The sequence below is a fragment of the Galeopterus variegatus genome, unplaced genomic scaffold (assembly GCF_000696425.1).
Source record: "Galeopterus variegatus unplaced genomic scaffold, G_variegatus-3.0.2 Scaffold44, whole genome shotgun sequence".
In the NCBI taxonomy this organism is placed as follows: domain Eukaryota; kingdom Metazoa; phylum Chordata; class Mammalia; order Dermoptera; family Cynocephalidae; genus Galeopterus; species Galeopterus variegatus.
In genome coordinates, this window is record NW_007726155.1 from 703046 (window position 1) to 728343 (window position 25298).

Sequence of the window (25298 nt, forward strand, 5' to 3'; positions counted from 1 at the left end):
TTATTGTAGGTATTATAGGTAATATATATCCTATCATTCATTCATCCACTTACAGATTGATTCATTCATTCATCCATCAAATATTTACTGACTGTAATGTGTCAGGTCCTGGCAGACTTGGGTACCCTTGTAGCCGAGTATTTCTAACTCTCTTAAACACATTGCCTACATTAGCAGGTTAGAATAACGTCAGGTATAACCTTATCAAAACCACCAGTCTGTGGGGTGTCCTTGGCCTGCAATGTTAATCTGTGATTATTTTCTAATGAGCTTGTTGATAAATTTGATGCTGGCAGCTCACATAGGATCACTGGGTGAGGGGATGGTTCTGTCCCATGCAGTCATCAATTCATTTATTAAGCAGATGCCCACTGAGCACCTACTGTGTGTCACTGTGCTGGGTGCTGGGTGCTGGGACCACTCTCTTTGATTTGCAGGATAATTTTAGAGGCTTGTCTAAATCTTACTGGTTTTTGTTATATACGAGTATGTTTTACTGAGTGACTTCCAATCCTCCATTTGATCATAGCCTCCCATCTCTGCCCCTTCCCATCACGTATCCACTTTCCTTTTCACCAACCTCTGAGCCCATAAAGAGTCATTTCAATAGTGCACTCTCTACCATCTCTCTCTCCCTGGTCCCCTCTTCCTCCACTGCTTTGGCCTTGGCAGCTCCCATCTCCATCTTCAATCAAGTCCACTGCTCTTCCTAAACTACTGAGTGTTACTACTGGTACTCCCAAAACCATGCTGAGCACACAGTTCTGCAGCCTAGACTCCACCGAGCAAGCCTCATGGGCTCATCAGTCCCAGGGTGTGTGGTTTTAGATTCCTCTCATTCACCAGATTGACCATCCTAGACTTGACCACTACTCTTGAGCCTCTGTCGTTCTCTCACCAGATAATTTCATTCCTCTTTTACTGTAAAGATGGTGTGGCTTGTTAAACTTTTCTTCTGTAAATTCAGAGTTTTCAACTTTTTTCTCTTGAACACCTCCTTAGTCTGTGAGAGGGAAGGAATTATGAGTTTATTGAGTAGATATTCCAGGCAGGATGATTATCTATACCTAGACTGTATACCTCTTTCTGTTTCTCAAGACTCCACCATCCATCCATTCATCTATCCATTCAGCAAACTTTTACTGAGTGACACCTAAATATCCAGTACTATTAGGCTGTACTGAAGCAATGGTTGGGTACTCTTGGCCTAGGGGGAGGAGTTGATTAGTCATTATCATAGTGAAATGTGCCTGACCTTCAGCAAACATAAAAGTAGAGTACATCTGGAGTATCTAAGATGAAATATCTCCTTGAGGTACTGTTTGAACTGGGTTTCAAAGAATTCATAGGAGTTTACTGATCAAAGTCGGAGAAAAGGGGCCTCTAAGAGGGAGAGGACTGCATGTGTAGAGATATGATAGAGCAAGGTATGTTTGGAAAACAGCAACTAACTAGGAATAGTGCTGGGTTAGTGGAGAGGGATAGCAGGAGAGAAGTCTGGGAAATTATACAAGGGGCCTGTTATTCCACATAAAGGATTTAAGGCCATCCATTGAGAAGAGGGGAGCTTTGGGAGGTTTGCCGCAACGGAGTGACTTGATCAGGTTGGATTTTGTTTTGGATGATGTTTATTGATGTTTCTGTTGCTTATAACAAAATATCTGGAACTGGGTGATTTATAAAGAAAATGAAATTTATTGCTTAGTATTTGGGAGGCTAGGAAGTCCAAAGTCCAGGGAACACATCTGGTGAAGGCTTTCTTTGGTGGTGACTTCAGTGATGGCAGGATGTCACATTGCGAAATGGCAGGGCAGAGAGTGAGAGACAGTTCCTCATGCACTCTCTTTTTAAAGCCCTCCAAAACACACCCATAACCACCATTTTTTTTTTCAAGAACTGTTAACGTTTTTATTTACTTATTTGTTTAAAATTTATTTACTTTTTTTTACATTCTAAGATGTTGTGGAGCAGTCGCAGGGGAGGGGGAGAGGGGAAAGGGCAGGGGGAAGGTAGGAGGAAGAGGATGGAGGGGAGGCATGCTCAAGGCCCGGGGCACCCCTCTCATTCTGGCAGGGGAGCCCAGGGGCTCCTGGTGGTGGCTCAGTCCCATGGCTGGGCTGGATGTGGACTTCAAGGGGGTATGGCTGAGGCCATTGGGCCACCCCCACACCCAGAGCTGCAGGTGCTTCCCAGAGTGGCTCACATGACCACCATTTTTAATCCGTTCACTACAGCATGGTCCTACAATCTAATCACCTCTTCAAAGCCCCACCTTTCAAATGCCATAATAGGATTTTCCCACTCTCAACAGTTACAGTGGGGATTAAGCCTCAGTGAGGTGGGGGGGGGGAGGCATACAATCTGCAGCATTTATGGTATTAGTAAAAGGTTCTTTGAGGGTTACAGGAGAGAGACCATGAGGGCTGGATGATTGGAGTGGTGATGAAAAAAATTGATGGATACATAAGACTAAGAATTATCAGGTCTGGATGATCAACTGAGTGCCAAAGAAGTTGACAGTGACTTTTTCCTGAGCAGGAAAAGTAACAGGTTTGAGGAAAGTAGGTTCAGTTTTGGACATGTTGAGTTTTAGGGGGTCTGATGAACTTTTAGTGGTAGAGATAACCAGGAAAGGATAGAAGTGTTTGTTGAGGATCCAATCTGGCGTAATCAATGAATGCTATATAGAGAGGGTAAGGGGAACCTTAAGAACACCAGCATTGGATGGGTGGGTGAAGATACAAGACCCAAGGGAGTGAAGGGTTCCAGAGTCAGGCCAAGCATCAGAGGACATGCTCTCAGGGAAGTTATGGGAGAAGAGTCAAAGAGTGGGCTTCAGTGTCGGGTGTGGCAGAGAATCTCTGGTCTGTTGGGTTTTGCAATGTTTCTGGGTACGTCCAGGGACCACCTGCATCAGCATCCCCTGGCCTGTATGTTGTAAATGCTGCGTCTATGGTTCGACCCCAGCTCTCCTGCCTGGATCTGTGTAAAGGACTTGATTCTGTTGGACTTCAGAGTTTAGGAACTACTGCTGTCGTCTGAAGAATTCACCATGCAGAGTTATAAGGAGGAGGTGAAAATGTAGAGACAGCACCCTTCTAGAAAGCTTAAGTGAGTGAAGAGGTTGCAGGGTGGGAATCAGAGGGGCAGAGGAGTAACCTGAAGATGACTATTTAAGGTCAGCGTACCTTGAGTGTATGTATACATAGGCTAAAATGGGGGAGGCAGTTGAGAGAGGGAGATTGGTGTTGGAGAAGTGTAACTGATGGAGGGCATGGGCTCCAGAGCGAAAGTAGAAAGTGAACAGCCTCTTATTTTCAGAAAGAAAGGAGGAAAGGGCAGGAGGATGAAGACATTTGATGTTGGGTGGGGGAATTCCCTTTTGCCTTCTCCATCGTCTTGTACTCCTCCTCTCTAAACCACTCAAAATCACCAACCACCCCTTCCTTCTTCAAACTCCCTTCTAGTCTCTCTGCCACTCTCCAGACCCTGACCCTGACTGCGCCTCAAGAGTGTGGTGGACAGAGATTGGGTGACTTTGATGTTCATATTTTTGTCTGCTAGCTCTTTATATGTGTGTGCAAACCTTCCCCGACCTTCCGATTTTTCTTCTAAGATATGGGGGTTAATATGTACCTCACAAGGTCATTGAGAGGACTAGGGCTTAGTACTCAGTAAATGTCACCCTTCCTGTTTTCTAAATATAGGCCTTGATCATGGTTTGTTCTGAGGACCCTTCCCCTCCCCCCTCAGTCTTCCCCACTCTGTTTGAACTGTCACCTCTGTACTGATGACTCCACGCTAGCTTTTGTTTTCACTTCTGCTTCTCTCCTCTTCCCTCACTTGGCTGTTCTCATGGGAGCATCATTATTCTCCTGGTCACCTGGGCTGGAAATCTGAGAGACATCATTGATGTCACCTCACTTCCTGCAAACAGTTGCCAGGTCTTCAATTCTAGCTGCATCTTATTCATTCATTCATCTGACATTAAATTATTTATACAACTGCCTAGTACCCTGTTAGGTGCAAGATATGATCTCTGACTTACAAATTAAACATTCAGAAAATTAGAATAGGGAGTAATTATCACTCTGCAAGTGTTTAGAATAAAACTTTTGAGACTCCCTGGGAGAATGCCTGCCCCAGACTTGGTGGTGGGGCTGGTCTGTAAGAATTTCTTAGTCTGAGCTGAAATGTGAGGCTCAATAGAAATGAACTCCATAAAGGATCATGGTAGAGTCCAGAGGTAGAGGGAATGTGTGCGTGGAAACACTAGGGCATTGGAGTACTTGGCATGCTTGAGAAGCAGCTGGTTGTTGAGTGTGGCTACAGTGTAGATAGCGAAGGAGAGGAGAGGGGACAGGACAGGAGAGAGGAGAGGAGAAAGAAAGACAGATACGGCCAGATCATGAAGGGTTGTGTGCCTAGCTCGGCACTGTGCAGTAGAAATAAAATGAGAGCCAGAGAAGGAGTTTTAAATGTTCTAGTAGCTGCATTAGAAAAAGTAAAAAGAATAAGGTATAAATGATAATAATTTATTCAACCCAGTTTATCTAAATATCACTTCAGCATGTAATCAACACTAAAAATGTATAAAAGATACATTGTACATTGTTTTCTTTCAAACCAAGTCTTTGAAAAATCATCTCAATTCAGACATTCAAATTTCTTCATCTGTATTTAGATTTCATAAAACTTAGTTAAAAAAGTAGATTCACATATCCAATTTGTCTGATACATATGTAAAAGTTTTCCAATAACTGAACTGAGTATCAGTTTTTAAAATTTGAATTTAAATTAATTTACATTAAAATTACACATATATTAAAAATTCAGTTCTATAGTCACTATAGTTACATTTCAAATGCTCAGTAGCCACATGTGGCCAGTGGTTTTTGTGTGGAGCAGAGCAAGCCTAGAGGTTTGGGCCTATGCCCTTGAGGCAGTGTGGAGCTATTGAAGGATTTAAAGCAAGTAGTCACCTGATCAGAGGTGTTGAGGTGTGGCCAAAGTAGGAGATGCATTAATTTGCATTCAGAGTTATAAAGTGACAGAGGTATGCTCCCAGGCAAGAATATGGAGAAGCAGATATTATTTAAATAGAAGGTAAAGTAGATGGGAATTGGCAATATGGGAAATAAAAGAGAAGAAAGACCATCAGATAATCCCTGATTTGAAATGTTATCTCTTTCCTGAAAACCCAGAAATAGGAACTGGCTTGGCATTTGGACGGAGGAAGTAGATGATTTCAGTTTGAGGCAAAGTTTGAAGTTCTTTTAAGATATTAAAGGTAGGTGTCCAGCGGTTGTAAGATCAAGGGTCTGCAGCTCTGAAGCGATATTCTGGTTGGCGAAAATGATTCGGGAGTCACCAGGATATGGATGAGAGTACAAGCCATGGCAAGGTGGTTGATGTTTTCTAGGGATAGTGCTTCAGAGCATGGGTTGGCAAACTATAGTCCTGTGGGCCACATCCAGCTGTCACCTGTTTTGTGAATAAAGTTTTATTGGAACATAGCCAGCCCCATTTGTTCACATATTGTTTCTGGCTATACTTGCTCTACAGCAGCAGAACTAAGTAGTTGGGACAGAGACTATAGGGCCTACAAAGTCGAAAATATTTGCTATCCAGCTCTTTACAGAAAAAGTGTGCTGACCCCTGCTTTAGAGTTTGGAGTGCCGAGGCTGAAACTTTAGGCAAGATGAAACATTTAAGAATGAGCAGACGAAGGAGACCCTCTTGAAATAAAAAGAGTGAGATGGAGCCACCAGATATGTAGGCAGAAAACCAGGAAGGAGGAAAACCTGGAGGCAAAGAGAAGAGAGATTTTCTTTTTCAAGAGAGACAGCATGAATGACAGTGTCATGGCATTGTCAAGAGGTCAAGTAAGGTAAGGATTGAAAAGTGTCAATTGAACTTAACAACTGCAAGTTCATTAGCAATTGTGGGAAGGATATTTTCAACAAGAGATGGGGCAGAAGCCAGCAGTGGGCTGAGGAACCGGTGGGAGGGGAGGAAGTGGAGACAGTGTGCTGTATGTAGTCCTTTCAGACAGCTGCAGTCAGAGGAAGGAGAGAAAGAGAAGGGAGGGAGACACTAGAGGTTGAGGAAGATTGTTTTAAGATTGGCATCCATGCTTGACAGAGGGGAAGGTCGAGTTTGCAGGGATGAGTGGGGAAGGAAGACATCCATAAGCCAGGCACTGAAGAAGCAGGCGCAAGTGGGAGGGAGGCCAGCCGCCTTTCACTCCCACCCTAGCCACCTCTTCCAGTGCTGGATGAGAGCTTCCTCATTTGTCCCCCAGCCTCTTTCCTTTGCCCCATCCTGGGTCCTATCCGACTTCACTTCCTCAACAGCTGCTCTCATCCCAGCCATCCCTTGCTCCCCGCTCGTTAGTATTCCAGCTTGATTGGAATCAGTCTTTGCTTTGAAGCTTGGCCACTTCCTTTTCCGGTCACCTCTCCTCCCATTTGCACACCCTCCCTCGACCCATCTCAGCCCTCCCCATGCCCAGGTCTTAAAATACAGTGCTCCACTCAAATGTCTGGGCGACACCTAAATCAGGCCTAACCTGACCCCTAATAGGTGCTCAGTTCAGTTGTATTTATGAAGTAGAAATGCAAGCAAAAATCCCAAGTCATTAAAGTTTTAAGGCACATCATAAATTTATTGTTGAAATTAATAAATAGAAAATAGAAATAGGACTCATTGCTTTGATCTCATAATAGAACAGAACAAATTCTTATAGAACATTTTTCTCAACTGTGGCACTATTGACTTGTGAGACCGGATAATTTTTTGTTGTAGGGGGTTGTCCTGTGCATTGTAGGATGTTTGTCAGCATCCCTGGCCTCTACCCACTAGATGCCAGTAGCACAACCCCGTTCCCCAGCTGTGACAACCCAAAATACCTTAACACATTACCAAATGTTCCCTGGGGTAGGGTGGCAAATTGCCCCCAGGTGAGAATCACAGCTATAGAAGGACAGATTGTCAGGCAGAATTTTTTTTTTCCCCTGATGTTTTCTATTTTTCCCAGTATATGCTTTTCCCTCATATTTCACATTTTTAACAGTTGGACTAAAGGGAAATCATCCTAAAGATATGTCTTATTCTGGGCAGTAAAAAATGGGAACCACCCATATATGTTGAGATCTTGAGGTCTTAACATGAAGCACATTGCACCTGACACACTAACACACCAGCCCCGACTTCCCTGTCTATTGTAAAAAAAACTGCTTTTTTACATTCTTCAATTAGGAGCATTCTGATAAAAGTGAGGTCAGAATTCTCCCATCACAAATATCCACCTGTTGGAAGAACACCAACTTTTGAGGAAAGAACCAAAACCTTTTACAAACATGGGGACCTATTATGTTATATTTAAAATTCTTAATAGAAGTTCACGAATTCATGGGAAATGAGTAAAGAGAACACATAGGTACTTTGGAGGGCTGTTTTAATGGGCACCGAACACATCCACTAGCGGTGTTTTGAAAATTTCCCATTCAGTGTGATAGACTCAAGTCACCTCCACTCCTGGTGTGGGAGTTGTCAGTGATGGGGATTTGAGCATGGGCATTGTTTGATTCGTGTTCATTCCAGTTTTCCTGCCGTAGAGATGTGCTATATGCACTGATAATTAACTACTTGTACCCACAATATAAGGTACAGATTGTTAATCCTATCTGCAATTATTAGCATGTACATTCTTGACTTCAACAAACTGCATATACAAAGGAGGAATACCGCTGAAAAGCCAATTAAAGATTTTCTTTAGGTTTGAAGGCTTTACAGTGATAATCAAAAGACTGCTTTGAAGAAGGCTGGTTTGCTTTATTACCCTCTGCCCTGCTCTGCATTTTTTCCTTTAACTACAACTTGGTAAACAAGAGCTGATTCTTAACAATAACCCAGAAAGTTAATGTCATTCTCTAAGCTGTCATTAGAAGAAATGTTCACTTTATTGATGTTATATTCTGCATATAACCAATTGACAGCATAGTGGAAAACATTTAAAAAAAATTTAACTGAGAATATAGTCCTATTTCAGGTTCATTTCATGGTGGGGAGAAGAGTATTCTACACTGGAGAATTTTTCAGTCACCTCCCAAAGGGCTGGGTTTTATGGGTTAGTAATAATCACTGTGATTTATTAAGCACCTACTACGTACCTTACATATATTATCTTCGTGTGCTCTCAGAGCACTGTACGTTTTTCAAAGTAGCATCTATCACAGTTCTAATCTCCACTTATTTATATGGGTAATTGATTAATGTGTGTCCTCCCCATTAAACAGTCACCTTCGTGTTGATGGGATTGTATTGATTTTTTGTTCCCTATTGTTGTCCCAACACTTAGTACAGGGTCTGGCACATATTAGGTGCAGAATTAGTACTGCTTAGAAGATTGAGTGGACCCAGATGCAGAGTAGTATGATTTTATATATGAGGAAATGAAAAGATTGAGTGGTTGGGTGGCTTTTTACAAACTCTCAATTGGCAGAGCTGGGAATCAAACCCAAGTATGTCTGTTCTCTTTCCATCACACCTGCCTCCTCAAACTCTAATGTGCATGTGAATCACCTGGGGAATCTTATTAAAATGCAAGTTCTCATTCAGTAGGTCTGAGATGGGCCCGAAAATTTGCATTTCTCACAAGCTCCCAGGTGTTGCCCCGCTGCTGTCCACTGAACCATGCTTTGTGTCATCACAGTCTGTGCCACCATCGCAATGTAAGGAGTGATAACTTCCTTATCTGTTGGAGGCATATGTGCTTCTATCCGGAAACCCTTGTCATGAGAGAGATCCTTTGCACCTGTACTGGATTCCTAATAACAGCGCCGTGGGGCCGTACTCTTGGATAACTGGATAAATACATTGGCCCTGTCCATCAGTTGGTTATCTATGGGTCCAATCCGATGTGTCTTAGCTCAGGTAATAATGATGCTAATGGCTCTATTACCTCCATTCTACAGGTGAAGAAAGTTAAGGCCAATAGTTTTAACTCCCTATTTTAAAAGCCAGATTATAAGTGTCATATTCGGTAGCAGGTGTTATTTCTACTCTAAAGATGTCCAGTATCTCCACCCCTCATATTTACCATGGAAATACCAAGGAATAGCAACACCTTTTCAAAAGTTTCTTTGGGTGTTTGTTGATGAATGAATCTTGTTGAGAATCTGACATTGTCAGACATCAGATGGTCCCCCCATCCAATGGCCCCAACACCCAGTGTGTGAAGAGAAGCTGCTGTCAGTGATCCCACCGTTGGTGCCCATTCTATCTGTTCTGGGAACCTTAAGCTCAACCGGTCTTGTTGGCATGTCTGTGACAGTATGATTGAGGTAGTTTAATAAGAGACTTCCATTTCTTTCTTTTTTCTTGGTGGCTGGCTGGTAAAGGGATCCGAACCCTTGACCTTGGTGTTATAACACCATGCTCTAACCAACTGAATAACCAGCCAGCCCTGAGACTTCCATTTCTTTATGAATATCTTCCCTGGCTCAGCACTTTCCCTTAGCTCTTGAGAAATAGGTACAGAAGTTGGCATTTTTTTTTTTTTTAACTAGTTAAACGGGGGAAGGGGTCCAATGTCAGAGCTGTGATTGCTTGTCCCTGAGCAGTCTGATGCCTTTGTCCCAGCCCCACCTATGCTTTTGTCACCAGCCTTTGGCTGTTTCCCAGATTTGAATTTAACCCTTACTTAACTGTAGGACAATATCTGGATTCTTGACCTTTAGGACTTTTAGGCTGGCCGATTCTCAACCATTCACACCAGATCTATGAATAATCTTTGTACCTGATTGGAGCCTACCCTTCATCATCATGTAATGTAATGCCACTGTTTTTATGTATATGTAACATTTGAATACACGCATGTATATATTGCATTCTACTTGTGTAGTAAAAATTGAAAGGGCACTTATAAAAAGATTTATTTTGGTTCTGTATTTTGAAAGACTTTCAAGTACTTTCCTTTATGGTGTTCAGCTGTGCTAAATGGTCATGAAGGGTGGCTTAATGAGATGGGGACTTATGAGTTAAGGGCATTGTTATGTTATTGAAATCGTACTGAAAGTAAATTGGCAGATACCTGTAGTTTGTCCTAAAGTCACTTATTGAAGAGCTTGCCTTAGTTCTCTTCACGTGGACAGACAAGGCACGGGAATTACAGATGAGGAATGAGGAATATGCCACTGATGGAATTTTCTTAAAACACACCATGTGTTTTCACATTTTTTTTTTGGCATCTGACTGGTGCAGGGATCGAACCCGGGACCTTGTTGTTATAACACCACACACTAATCAACTGAGCTAACTGACCAGCCTGTCTTTTTACATTACAGTTTCTCCCTTTAATCATTATTTTTCATTTGTTTGGGAATGTTATTTTGGTTTTAATCTGTGTAAACTATTTGCCTATGCCTTTGAATTAATTGACTTTCCAAAAGTAGTGATTAAAGTGTACATGTGGGTAGCCACAAATACAAAAAGAGAGCTTATATTTCCCACACAGACGTATATAGATATATATGTATGTATGTATGTGTGTGTGTATATATGTATGTATATAATTATTCCCATTTGGTAATACCTTAGTATCGTTGTCATTGTTCCCATTTTTAAAAAAATACTGTATTTTATGAAATGATACAATCTATGAAGCATTTTCCATTATGTAGACACCATGTCTTTAAATTATAGCAATTTCTTAAGATTTTAAGGCAAAATGAGCTCTTAGACGTGTGATTAATAGCAGGGAATGAGGCTAATGCTGGGTCATCAGTGGCACTGCATTACAAAAAAGGTTGGACTAATAAAAGCATCCATCTCTTTGACCAATAAAGCATTTGAATGATATGCTTATCGTTTTTATCATATAGTAGTTACTGGGTACTAAATAAACTCTGAACCTTGCATTGTGGAAAGGCAGCTCTACTTAAGAGGCTGCTGTACCAGTTTTTTGATTGTGTGAGAAAAAGCAGGCCTGGAAAGGGAGGCTCATTGTTGGGGCTGCTGGTTTTATTTTTAGGATGTCTTCTACAAGTATAATAGCCATGGTCCAGCAGCCCCATTTGATCTGGGGACAAGAGACTCTGGCTCCTTGGTTGATTATTTCTTTAGCAGTGTAAGTGTACACAGGAGGCCCTCAATAAGTGCTTTGTGAATTGCCTTGCTAGGAATACAGTGTTTAAGAGTCAAGAACATAGATCCTCATGTGGGTCTCTTAAGTCTCCTCTAGGTCAGTTCTCCAGTACAAAAGCCTTGAACCACTCATTGGTGGGTTGGGAGAGAATTTTTAGGTGGTGCATAAATCATTCACCAATTCTCATTATTGTGATTCGATGTTGAAGCAATTCCATTTTTAATTCTTTTTTAATCCTTATGATAAAGCCAAGGAGAAATTCTCAATTTGGTACTAGTATCTTTAATCTGTCTCTGCCAGTGGTAAGCTCATTATTTAACAAAGAAAGGACATTGTTCCCACTCAGAACCTCAGAGAGGAGCAGGATCCAGCTAGAATTTAATAAAGTTGGTTGTGTTTTCTCATGTATTATAAAGTCTTTGTCTTCTACAAAAGGTTTATATATTGGGTTTCCATTTGAAGAAGTGCTACAAAGTTTCCTCTGCAGATAGATTTATTTATTTATCAAAATTGAGTCATTTTAACAAATAACAACAGAGTAGGTATAGATGGAGAGGGGAAAAATAATGAAAGTAGAAGTGAATGCTTGGGCTTGGGAGACTGGCTCCAGGGTCCACTCAGATGACATGACCTCTCTAAGAATCTCAATTTGTAAGGTTTTCATCCCAAAGAAAAGTTGTGAAAAGAACAAATCAGTCCTTTTCAATCTTGAATTTCCCCAGAGCTTCCTTGGGACTATCTTCATTTTTAAAAAGTATATTGAACAGCTTTTTTAAAAGTCTTATTAATCAGTGCATTCTTTATTTTAATTAAATAAAACTTTAAAAATTTGGTGTCCTTAGGGAACAGAATAAGTAAGCTGCACACATGAAAGTAAAACTAACAGTGTGTTAGGACAAGTTTCACACCACGCCTGGGGAAGAGGAAAGGAGGAGACATTATTTATCTGACTCCTGGTACGGAATCGATAGAATCATCTTCAAATACAAAGCGGCCCCACTTGGGTGATGATTATGTGCCCAGATTTAGCTTAGCTTTTAAAAACTCCAGGGCTCAATTATTGGCCTTTAGCAAGGGAAATGGTTACAGCCCTTTGGACTACATTTAGAATTGTAAACTAGGTTTATAATCTTTTACCAGTATTCTAGTTAATCGAGGCTTCAGGAAAAGAAAATAAAAATGAAGCTCAGGAACACTGGACAAGAGTTGAAGTGCAGAGTGGACAATCAGCATTTTCTGATGAAGACAGGATGGGGGGGGCACAGCATTCTGTGCTTTTTTTTTTTGTCCCTTGAGTTTTCACTGGGACGTCGGATAAGGCGCTTCGATTTCTTTGCTGCCTAGTCATCCTGACCACATACATAGCGTGGTGAGCATGGAATTTGAGAACGTTCTGTTCTCAAAAAGCATTAGAGGAAGGTTCTCTCTCTGTGTTAGTTGTTCCAGCAGTCAGACTTGCATCATCATTTAGTTGAGCAAGTCTGGTTTCCTTTCTGGAGGGCAGTAGAACAGCTAGAGCCATAGAGGGCTTTCTAGAGCAGAACAGGTAGTTTTCAGTGTCCCTTCCCTATGTCCATAAGGTGTTAACAGGTCCATGAGCTGGAGAAATTCCCTCCTACTAGGGCAGCGAATGCTCAGTGGAAAACTTTTTCCCCAGACATTGCTGAGGCCTTAGGGGCTGTGTTGATTTGGGGAAAGGAGACTGTCAGCAGAGAGGGACTTGGGAAACAAACCACAGCACAACAAAACAAAAACACAAAAGAAAACACTAGTTACTTTGTGACTTTAGGTTTGCAGAACAAAGATTAGATAATTGAAGCAGGAGCTGTAAACAAGAACAGCTAGAGAAGGTTGAGAAGTTTATAGTGGAACTGGGGGAGGATTTGGGGGGGAGGAGACCAGCAAAATTCTTGTTACCTCTTTTTAGACAGATGAAAATTCAAATAACCTGATTTGTTAATCATGTAATTACCAGAATCCTTTGAGGTGTATCTATTTTTTAAATGTCACTTTCTCATTTTCAAATATTGCTTTGGATATCCAACAGACCATTTGCTGTATTTTGCATCGACATAATGCAGAATCTTTAAAAATTAATTAACTGGTTATAAGATACAGATAAATTACCAAGTGTTTTTCAGTATGTTTTGCTTATTAAATTTTAGGTAATGGAGGGATGTTATTCACACTTATGAAAATTAAGTAGTTTAATAATGTTAAAGTGTCTGTAAAATAGATTCAAACTAATGCTTTAATTGTAAATTGTATCCCTAAATATAGTATCTGTGATAAGTCATGATAACTTTCTTAATACACAGTAAGCTGCTTTACATGGTGATACACAAGAAGCGAATTTTTAGATTAAACATTTCTTCTTAACACTTTTTTTAGTGGATACATTGTACTTACTCACTCTGTGCTTTGAAGAGCTAAGATTTCTTTGATAAGCTGACAAAATGAACTCCTGAGTGGTTATATGTAATAGCAATTGATTAATTTATTTATATAATCGTTTTTAAGGACAAAATAATAACCTGATGTAGTTAGATTTTTGTCGAGTGGTTGGTTGAGAATGCTATCAATCTGTTTGCTCGTGGATCCAGTGGGCTTAAACATATCTTGGGACAGAAGCTTGGATTGAGGAGAAAGGAACATCAGGGTTTTCCTTCTGGGTGAAACATTCAAGATCAGAATCTGTGTTTGACCCATATATTTCATTGATAAAAGAAGATGAGCCCTGGAAATGAATGCAGAGTTACTCAAGCATGAAGATACTACAGTCTTTTAAAGCTGTTTCCAAATCCAACCTTAGTAGTTTAAACCATGTGGGTGATTTATTTTTATCTGCAAGCTAGGAAATAAAAGGGCATCGACTGGTTCTGTTTGTATTATTTGGGGGTGACTGCTTTTCTTATAGGGGACTGTGTTTTGTTTTGTTTTTAATGTCTAAGTAATATCACCAGTAAAGAGTTAACCGGATTTCACTTGATTTGCTCTGGCTTATATGAGGATGAGTAATGTGAGGTTGGTAACAGCAAATTGTTGTTTATAAGCAAACATGGCATTGTGCAAACAAGCAGGCTTGGTCTCCAACTGGTTTGATTTCATGGTGGTCAGCAGCTGATCTATGTAACATACAACCTTTCTGCCTTTCTAAATGTCAGAAGAATGACTGTTTGTTTATCTTGCCTTCTTCCCAGCTGTTTACTCTGTAATGCATTTACCTCGACCTTGATTCCCAAAGAGTGGCCCTTTTCTCCTCCCCAGTTCTGTTTACGTTAGTCCTGCCCCTGGTGTCACCTATGAAATCTGTTGATTATTCCACCTGGTTAATGTTAAATTGCTCTTGTAAGATGATGTGTTTGTTCATAAACACAAATGCTGGGCCCCTTGTTTACTGTACCCATGGCAGCAATCGTTATTAAACAAATATTGCTTTGTTTGCGGGTGTGAGCAGCAGTTTATCCTGCAAGGTCTGTTTAAAACACACACACACATACACACACACAAACTTAAATGCTAGACTTTTGATAAAGAAAGAAAAAGGGGAACTTGTCCCTGGAATGTGGTTGAAACAGACTTAGGTTTGCTTTTCTTATCTTTTGCTTGGATGAAGGGGCTGGGGAGATTAGCAAGTTGTTTGGTTTTTCTAAGAGATTTCCTTAGTGTAATGATATCTATGCAGTTGTTTGCTTTTTTCAGAAGGGAGAGAGCTCTCCTGAAAGGCCACTAGCTCAGTAACAGAGCATCAGATGGCTAGAAAAATTCTTTGTGGAACAAACAAGGACTTAGAAGGTGTAGGAGAAAAAGTCTAGTACTATGAACAAGGCAGTCACCATCGAAAGGTACAGACGTTGGATTTTGTATTATTGCTTATGTCTTGTGTGTTGTTGTGCGGGCGTGATATGGTCCTGTTTGATGCATGCACTCTGTCAAGTTTGGGAAGGGAAGATTAACTTAATTTGATGTGTTCTGAATAAATCCTCTGTGATACAAATGGAGACATTTTAACTGGGAAGAAATTGTACAGTTAATATACATTGTATATTTTTAAAAGCCAATGATTTTACTCTTCCCTGTGACTCTAACCCCATCTCATTTTAAAATAAGTTTATGCTTTGTACCATTTCTAATTAAGTAAAGTAAGTGTTGTGTCTCGTTATTCAGCTTGGTGTATGTGTGACTCTTGTTCCTTGGACACTGGGAGCCACATTACATAAGATCTGAATATTAGCCTGTCCCTTGTCATGTTTTGCAAACAGCAGAGAAAACTCAGCTCATAACATCTTTGTTTTTTGTTGTTTTTTTAAAAGAATTATTGTTTATTGCTGTTTCTGAATTTGCCTGGGGCTTCAATACTAGGCATGGCCTCCTAGCATTTGCTGTAAATTACAAAGATATAACAGACTGGAGTGAGGGTGGAAGCTGGGGGATCATAACCTTCAGAGGCAAATGATAGTCTTTTAGAAAAGCCCTGCTAATCCATCTGTGAGAGCAACTTTGGAGGGGCTTGGTATTGGAAATCGTACATATATGTATATTGGAGTTTTTGAAGGATAAAATGAAATAATTGTCCCTTTCACACAACTTAGAAATGCAAGCAACAGAATTGTGATGGCCTGCATTCACTAAGTTGCCATGATGCTGTGAATATATTGTTCGCTTTGGCCGCTAGAGTGGTTAAGGACTGGAGGCAAAGCGGGAGATACATGAAGTGTGTCATTGAACACGCCACTCATTAGTTGATGTTATAAGCCTGGCCCCTTGCACATTAAATGATATAAAATATGAAAATGAAAAAAGTTTTTTGAACTGGTTGTTGGTCACTTTATTCTATGGGGCTATTGGTGAACATTCAGCTATTTGAATTTTCAAACGATTAAAGTTCCGCAGGCTTTGTTAGTTCTCAAACTTAAAATCTATTTTGTTCTGTAAAAATGCATGTTAATTAAGCTCCCCTGAACACCTGGCCCCGTCATGCCTGACCTTCAGAGGCTTCCTTGTGGCAAAGCAAACAGCCTAGCACTGGATTGGCAAAGGTCCTTTTCGGTCTCTATTTAATTATCTGAGCTCATCTGGATTAATATGCGAGGGAGTGGGTGTGCATTCTCCTTTGTATTTCTGTTTCCTAGAGTGGTTCCTTTCTAGCGTCCATAGTTTGCCCACAGTTACTATGATTACAGCACTTAAACTCTTGTCTACTGGGAGAGAGGAGGAACAAGACCAATAGTCATTGAAAGTCTAAAAATATAAATTAGATAATTGTAATTTTCGGAAATAGGGGGACCTGTTATCTGCATTCATTGGTGTGTTATAAAGATTACGGTGTCCAAGAAAGTTTGATTGAGGCAGGTCTTGAGGGTGAGACACTTAGAATTGCTGTGAATAGTGTTGCTGCCTTGGTCTTGAAATTCAGAAATCCTTTTTCCTTGGGAATATGAAGTCTTCTGTCTTCACACTGAAAGGCTGGTGGAGAAGGGAAACCATTGATTTTGTTAGGAATATTATCTTATTACCACCCCATTCCACTGATTCTATTCTGAGTCATGAATTACAGGGAAAATTAAGCATCCTGTTCTCTACCATTTGCAGTTCATCTTATGTTCATTAAATGCTCAGCATGGGTTTTGGTAGTGTTTTTCATTGGTTGATTATCTTTAAATTTTCAGTGACAGGGACAACCCTACTTCTATTTGGACTTAACATGATATAATGGCTTAAGTTGCCTTCCGAGTTTCAGTACACCAAAACAGTTGGCCGTTCCAAAGAAGTACGGGAAATAGAGTACTTTAAAAGTACGAGTATAAAAGTTGGTAGCTAACACAAGCCCTTGATCTCATTTGATCAAGAGGTTGGACTTGGATTTTCCATCATTTAATCATTTAGTCAGAAATTCAGCAATTATGTATAAAATTCCCATGATGTACAATGAATATCTGAAAATAAAGTTTAAGGAGTTTTTTTTTTTCTTTTTAATTCTTATTAAACAAATAGAGGTGGAGAGGTGGGGAAGGAAACTGTTTTAATCTGAATGCCTCTTGCTTCTTTCATTTAATTAAGAAATATAAACTACTTCTGGTTTAATTGATAAATACAAACCAGATCTTTATCCTTTTTTTCCCTCGTCCTTTGAATTATAAAGGTAAGAGAGCAACCATATTATATTATTGAAAATAAGCATTTTCCTAAGTTCTCACCAACTTAGGGTTCCTTGCTTCCCTTGGTCCCCTTAGCTGTAGATGCTCGCTAGTGACCATGTGATATATTCAGGTGTCCTTGCCTGTACCCTTCCCTTCCCTGCATTTCCTGCATTGCAGAGGGCAGAGTTAGATGAGCAGCCCCTTTAGGACGCAGGTGCTGTGCTTTCTACGAGGGCTCTCTTCCTCTGGCTGCAGGCCTGGCCCGTCAATTCCATGATGGTCTCACCCTCTACTCATCTGAGACCTGGGATGATTCCAATTTTGCCCTGATCTTCCATATGGGTAAATAAGTGGCCACGTTTGTTTTGTTTTAAACATGCTTTTGACAATTTTATTGCTCCTGAACTTTTTCTTCCTAAGTGCTAAATGAAATGCCATATTTTGGGGGGATAGGTCTAGACATGTATAGTGCACGATAATACATAAATCATTTTTAACAACAGGTAATATGCATAATTTATAGTGTTACAGTGCTATCTTTTTGATATTTATGATGGATAATGCTCAGTTTTTGCCCTCATATTACTGCTTTAAATTATACCACAAGAAAATTAATGAGAAAGTAGATTTATGGGTTTCATTTGTTTGTCAATTCGGAAATTAATTGGGTGTTAATTTTAGCCGTCCCTCATCAGACCAGGACTTTAGTATGTGTGCATTACTTTGCATTCATTGTAGCTTACCTCCCATTTACTGTGGGTCACTAGCTTTGCATACATTAAAATAGCCCTCCGGCTCATTCTCTTGATTACTTTTTGAACTGCCATGCATTAGAAAATTTACGCCTTTCTGTTATAATTATGAAAATTTGGTATTGGAAGATGGTGCCTTCATAACACAGTCAGCACATCGACTTCTCTTCCTAAAGTCAGCTCACCTATAGGCATTCTTTCCATAAAATGGGACCCCTACCAGTGAGGGCAGTGGGAAGATAAACTGTGGTGTCCGATGGGTTCATTCACAATTTGTAGAAGGTATCTCAGATGAGAAAATAATCAACTGTTAGAACTCTGTTTCTCTTATTCTTCCTTCTCCCCTTTTCTTCCTCTAAGAGTTTGCTGTGCAACCCCACTTGTAAACAGCGTTTCTCATCTGGGGCCAATCAAGGCACCTCCATCACACGCTCGTCACCTGCTTTCTTACCCCTAAGTCTCATTTGTAATCCCCTCCACCTGCCCTTCATCTCCTCATGCCACCTGCTCCAGTAGCATCTTGCCAGGTGAAGGGTGAACACTTTCAAAGTATGTGCCTAATGCTAGGAGATGTGACATCTCCATTATTGCCATTCTCTACTGAGAGTCTCTGACGTTCATCTGGGATGTTTTCTGTTGCCTGATTCCCTCTCTATCTTGAATGGGAACAGCACCCACATGAGCAGTAAGAGTACAGAGCTGGTTGTGATATCCCAGGCCACCCCACCATTTGCCTACATGGGGAAAAAAAAAAAATCTCTGTAGCTGCACCTCACTCCTTAAACTCCTTTGTTGTCTTGTATTGCCATGTAAGCCCTGTGTACATTTAAAGGGAACCAGTTCATTGGCCTGACGAGACCCAGAATTAAATGTATGCTTCATATCTTAGGTTCATTGTCTTTTTTCCTGGATGGCATGAACATGATTATTAAGGATTTTGAGCCTTCATGAGGCCACATGAGTAATTTAAAAAGCGCTCCTTTTAGAACTAAAGCTAGCCTAAATCTCACCTTTTTCTTTTCCAGTCTGCAAACTACATGGAGTTAACTGATGATAAGAAGCCATGTGTTCAATATTTCTAAAATAATGAAATTCACATAGTCTCTCCATCCTTAGAGATCCCTTCCTTCCTCCCTCCTTTCCTCCTTTCCTCCTTCCTTCCTTCCTCATGAGCTTCTGTTATCTCTTCAAAACTGCATGCCATTTTTCGTCTTTCCTTGCACGTGGATGAACAATGAGAAAGAACATTTTCCCTTTTGGGTGGGGGGAGGACTGTGATCACTGTAATCACTTTCCTAAAAGTGATTTCACCGTTAAGTTCTCTTCTCCCCATAGAAGTAGAAACATATTTTACAAAACTATGTTTAGTTTAATTTACACATCCTTTCATGAACAGACCAAGTTCTTTAAGGGCATTTATTCTGCTTCATATAAATAATTGATCAGCCAAGTTAATTTACTTCTGCCTGACTTGGTCAACCTTAATTAACTGCCCTGGAATCAAGACTGAACTTTTTGTTAGCTTAAAATCTTTCACAAGCATGATAACAAGGGCTTTATTTTCCCTAAATTTTCAGCATCAACACTGTAACCAAGGAAATAATCATAAATAATAAAGCACTGCTTTAATTTACTATAAATACATTGGCCTGGACAATATGAATTTTCCAGAATACTTCCAGAGAGCAGCTCTGTTGGCAATGACAATCCATAAGTATGCTAAACGCAGTTCTTATCCTTTTCTACAAGTCCCTCTAGCACAAAAATCGATCTTCTGAAATCAGTAGCTCTGTAATGTTTCCAGGCAAGATGAGAAGTGGGCCATTTTAGCTTTCTTAAGCTTTTCGACATCTATGAAATTGTAGCATCAGCCTTTGGAGGGTTGTATTGAATGGATCATACGATTGAAACAGGCCCAGCACATTTGGAGAAGCTGTACAGGAAGTCAGAAGGTTTGGCCTGTTTGTGGAGAAGGGACTTACTTGTTCGTGGGTATGTGTGGTCATGCCCTCCAAGTGCTGTTCCTTCGTGTTTAGGCACTCTGGAGGATCATACAGTGTTTTCTGTTCTCAGTTTGTCATGGAACAGAATAGTTCATTCCCAGAGAGAAGCAGAGGTTATATGAACCAAGTGCTGGAACAAGCTTCCTCCGAAAAAAGAGGGTGCAGCGTTCCACGAGAGAGAAGACAGATGCCTCTCCTGTGCATTGCCTTGTTTCAGCTGCTGCTAATAATGTAAAACTCAATAGGAAAAGACAGATGCAGTTATTTGCTAAAGAGTGCTGACACTTTTCATCGTTATATTTGAATGCTTTTCTTTGTCCACCTGCCACCCTCATTGTTGTCTTCTCTGGAATGTACTTAGTTTTCTTTTCTCTGATTTACTCATTCACCACCTAGCACAGGACTCTGCAAAGTAGAAATTCTCAACCATTTATTGAATGGACAAGTTCATGTCTGACATGGAGAACTGTTATAGATACACCTATCCCTTAATCTGTTGAGCGTTAGTTATTTTATCTGTGAAATGGGGATAACATTTACCTGCCTTATCTCCCTCGTAGACTTCTAATGAGTTTGAAAAGTACGTAAGAGGGCTTTGCAGGTTGTGAAGCATGGTGCAGATACAAAGGCTTGTTAGATGGCTTGGAACGTTCGATAGAAATATTGCTGGCCCAGACACTCTTAGAAATGTTCTTAGAAATTGACACTCCTAATTTTTCACGTGTGCTTTTCAAAAAGCTGTTTTCTCCTGATTGGTGTAGGAAATTATGGGAAACTTTAAATCTTCCAACCTACATACTACAGTTAGCACTTGACTAATTAAGGACATCCTCAGACCAAAATAATCCTTTATGCAATTTTGGTCCCAAAGCCTGCACTCTCACAAACCTGATTCACAAGCCAAGCTGTTTGGCTTGATGCCTGCAAAACTTGTACTGGAGGACTTGGCAGGCTTCTTTGGAACTGTGTGGAGCAAAAATGGAGCCTTCTCATCAAATTGTGTATTAGAGATTATTCGTACTCCACCCACCAGGATGGTGTCAAACCCAGGAAACAAAATCAGGCCCAGTCTCTTAGATACCTGTTCTCAGGTCTGGGGCCCTAATGGTCACATGGTCTGGAAGCAGCATTCTATCTGCAGCTCTGTTCCATCAGTACAGGGTATTTGGCTAAATATGCCCCCCTTCTGAGAACAGGTTTAGAGTTGATGTATATAAATGGTATGGTCCCTTGGGAGTCTAGTCCCTGATATGGGTAGGCTTTCTCAAAAGGTTAAAAAAAAAAAAGAAGAAAGAAATCTGTTTTTTTTTTAGATATACCTGTGACATATCCTAATAATTAAATGGGTTTCTTTGTTACCTACTCTAAAACAACCGTTCTTTCCCTTAGATACCTAAACACTGTGCCTTTTCCTTTGTTCTGTACAAATGGACAAGTTTGTGGAAGAGAAACTGTGAAACACTGGAGGAAAAGAAATACCTATGTTTTACAAATTGGTTCCTTTTTTAGGTGATGAACAAGGTTCTCATGTTGCCACAAAGTATCTCTAAACACTGTGCCTTTTCCTTTGTTCTGTACAAATGGACAAGTTTGTGGAAGAGAAACTGTGAAACACTGGAGGAAAAAAAATACCTAGGTTTTACAAATTGGTTCCTTTTTTAGGTGATGAACAAGGTTCTCATGTTGCCACAAAGTATCTTGTTGCCTGGTTCTTATATCTCAGGGAAGATTTTGGAAGATTTTAGTTGTATTTTGATAGATCTTTTACTCTGGACAGTAAGGATATTAATGCAGTTTTTAAAGGACTATAATTACTGGAAAGTCTGATCTGAAGAGACGAGAGTGAATCAGCTGTTGCTTCTGAGTTTGTTTCCCACCTGTTAGCAAAAAATGCCATTCCTAATCCACTTCAGAATTGGATTAACTTAAAAAAATATGTCTTCTGGGTTTATGAAGTCTGCAGTCAAATTGGATCTTACTTTTTGCAATGAAAGGAGATGAAGAAACATGTGAATTTTTCTGCTCTTAATTCTTCCATTTGGTTTTCGTGCAAGTCTGCAGAAAACAGACTTGAGCCAATTTCTAGCAAGAAAACAACCTCCACAAAGATGCCCAAAGTGTTTACATTTCCCTCTTGTCACATATTTCATGTATGGGGGAGAAATGTGTAGCACTGGTTGTACATATGTCGTTTCATGATGGGAACAAATTTGTGTTGAAAGTTTTCTCCCCTTTTATCTGGGATTGGTATTTCACATTTAAAGTCTTAATTATTCAGGCATTTCTTGGCTTTGATGTTTGAACTGTCAACTTCCTTTAATGACTTGTTTTTCCATTTTGAAGTCTTGTCTGTGAACTTGGAGTGTGACCCTGCCATTTTCATTGTTTTACCCCAGTGCACCTCAATTTAAGAAAACACCTTGTGGTTAAGAGCTGTAATATCAGACTGAACTAGTTCAAATCCTGATTCCACCATGACTAGCTGTGATATATAGTGGACAAATTATAATAATCCTCATGGAGACTTAATTTTCTCTTCTGTAAAATGGGGATAGCAATTGTCATCAGAACTAAATTGGAGAATATATGTCTGTCATCTGCAGTAGAGTCTGGTACAACACTGGTGATTAATAGATGGTAACAGTCGATGTTAGCAGATTTTATCTGTCTTTTGTCATATTTGGGCACTGATACCAAGCTGAAACCTGAATTGGCTCTCTGGGATAATGGTTTGGTGCCCAGAGAGTAACAAAACTGAATGTGAAATGTTTTTACACCTAGGTAATACTCTCTAGCTACTCGTCTTGTAGTACATATTTTTTCCTATTATACATTTAGTACTTTCAAATTCAGACATTTTCTTAGGTTTACCTAAGCAAGATTTTTCTCCAAAATTAAATATAATAAACCCCAGACCTTTCAGGCCTTAAACCAAACTAGAGATCAGTAATCCAACATGAGGAACGCCTGACTTTGAATGGGATTTCTCAGGATAATTTTGAGTACGAAACAAAGATCAGAGTCAGAATTTGTTTAGCTCCTGAAAAGTGGAACTTTTTTTTTTCGTGTTTTCTCTCTCTCTGAGTGGCCTATCTTATTGAAATGGCCAGTTTTGATATGTTCTGTACCTGAATGATTCCAAGGAGTATGAATCTTTAAAATGCTTTTTGGTGTTTGAATGTGAGGTGTTTCAGCACAAATGACCTCAGGGGCCCTCCTGGGAATGTGTGTCATCTCTCGATAGACTAAAGTTGGAGAATATTTCTCTAAGAATGTAACATTGCCACACTGCCACTGCACATATTAAACTTTAATGTTATACCTAATATGATTTGTAAGATGACATTGGTTTTTGAGCAGAATATCCAGATATAATCAGAGAAATTTAGTCCAAAATTCTAGGTTCACCTGGAAATATTTATTTTTTTCTAAGGGATAATATATTTAAAACAACACAACTAAAATTTGTATTGGGACTGACAGTTTCATACTCATAAACTAAGGGACTGGAATAAATTGAATGAAAGAAAATGACAACTGTTTACAGATTTTGGCAACATTTTAAAGCAGGGCCCTTCTCTGTATGTACAACAACTGTTTTTAACAGCTGCTTTTTTTTTTTTCTTTTTTCTTTTTCCTTTTTTTCCCCCTCCCAAAAATCCTTCTATCAGGTTTTTGAGTCATGATGCAAGAATCTGGGACTGAGACAAAAAGTAACGGTTCAGCCATCCAGAATGGGTCGAGCGGAGGCAGCCACTTGTTAGAGTGCGGCAGTCTTCGGGAGGGGCGGTCCAACGGGGAGACGCCAGCCGTGGACATCGGGGCGGCTGACCTCGCCCACGTCCAGCAGCAGCAGCAGCAGGTACTAGGTTTTGCAGCTAAGGGAGGTGGAGGGTGGTGGATGCAAACGTTACTGCTTAATCTTGCACTTGACCACTGTCAGTGTTTTGTGCCCACCTGTCTATCTATCGTTTGTCTGTCTGTTATATAAGATACCAGCCCTCTAGGGTTCCTGGTAGTTGACTTAAGAGACTAATTTTCAAGCCCTTGGGAGTTGGAAGCCTTAGAAGTCCCCTTGTAGGGAGTCATTGTTGAGACTAAGATTGAGTGGACCTCTGGCCACTCCCTTCCAGCCCCAAAAGTGTCAGCCCAACCTTTAAGTGTTTTAAGTAGAATTACTCTTTGGAGAAATGGTTCTCAATGCTTTAATTAAAAATAAAACAAAAAACATGCTTAAGCTTTATGAAGAAGGAAACCAAATAAGAGATAAGGGACAAAAGAGAGAAGGATATGAAAGAGAAAAAGTTGGTGAATGAGAAAAGTAGAAACAAATAGAAATACAGACAGAATTGCTTCACTAACAGGCAGAACATCCATAACATAGGCATCGGTGTAGGAAATTGCCTCTTGCTACCTGTAAGAATTTAGGGATATGGGTATTTGCATACCTTTCTTGTATTCATATGGCAGCTGGTATGTTGCTAAATCCTATTAATGTTTTAAATGATCTTTTATTGGTGCCTCCACAAAATGCACATAAGTTGGGACATACTCATTTCTGTTGTACTGTTTACAGTTAAGTAAGTGGATACCCATAAGTAACTGCTGAAGTATTTCTAAATAACAGTGACCCAAGAAATGGTATTGTGTTGGCAAAGTTTTGAATAAAACTCAAATAAGTAAATAGCATTTGTTTGAAGACTGGCTTTGGTTTCCAGCCTCTCTTGGATTCAGGAAATATTATTAGTTTTTGTTAATGATAATGGATGTCTTTTGTTCTATTTCTGTCCTTGATTCATTTATTCAATACATAGTTATGGTGCCATTTGGAAACAGGTAAAAGAAAAAAAAAAGAATGATGTATCTTTGGGCCTTTCTGAAAGATACAGAGATTGTTGGGAAATGGGGGAAGAGAAGGCAAACCTTTTATCAAACCATTTTCTTGGAGTCTGTGTCAGGGAAGCTCAGGAAATCCCTTCTTAAGTTAGGGATATAGGTTTTGACAGGCTTTAAAGCATGTTTTATTTTCTCCTTGCTAAGAGTTTTTAAAAATAAAAGGAGTCATTAGATTGTTAGCCCGTTACAAGATGGTGGAACCAGCATAAGACTATGGAACCTGTTGGGGGAAAGATACAACAAAGAGAAAGAGAAACCAACTGGCAAGCCAGACTCTTAATTCAGAGGACTTCGTGGAAGTGGTTTGATCTCTCTTTCACTGGTAGCCCAAACTCATCCTTGCCTGCATCTTGGGCAT

General features: G+C 40.0%; 1 protein-coding gene across 6 annotated transcripts in view; it reads left to right on the forward strand.

The window, feature by feature from the left end:
- The window catches only part of FOXP1 (forkhead box P1), a 569779-nt gene that overhangs the window by 321477 nt on the left and 223004 nt on the right, over positions 1-25298 (forward strand). For all 6 annotated transcript variants that reach the window (XM_008571751.1, XM_008571756.1, XM_008571760.1 and 3 more), the window contains exon 5: positions 23716-23906. In XM_008571751.1, coding sequence (XP_008569973.1) covers positions 23727-23906 — 180 coding nt within the window. In that variant the 5' untranslated portion in view covers positions 23716-23726. The remainder of the gene's footprint in view (positions 1-23715; positions 23907-25298) is intronic.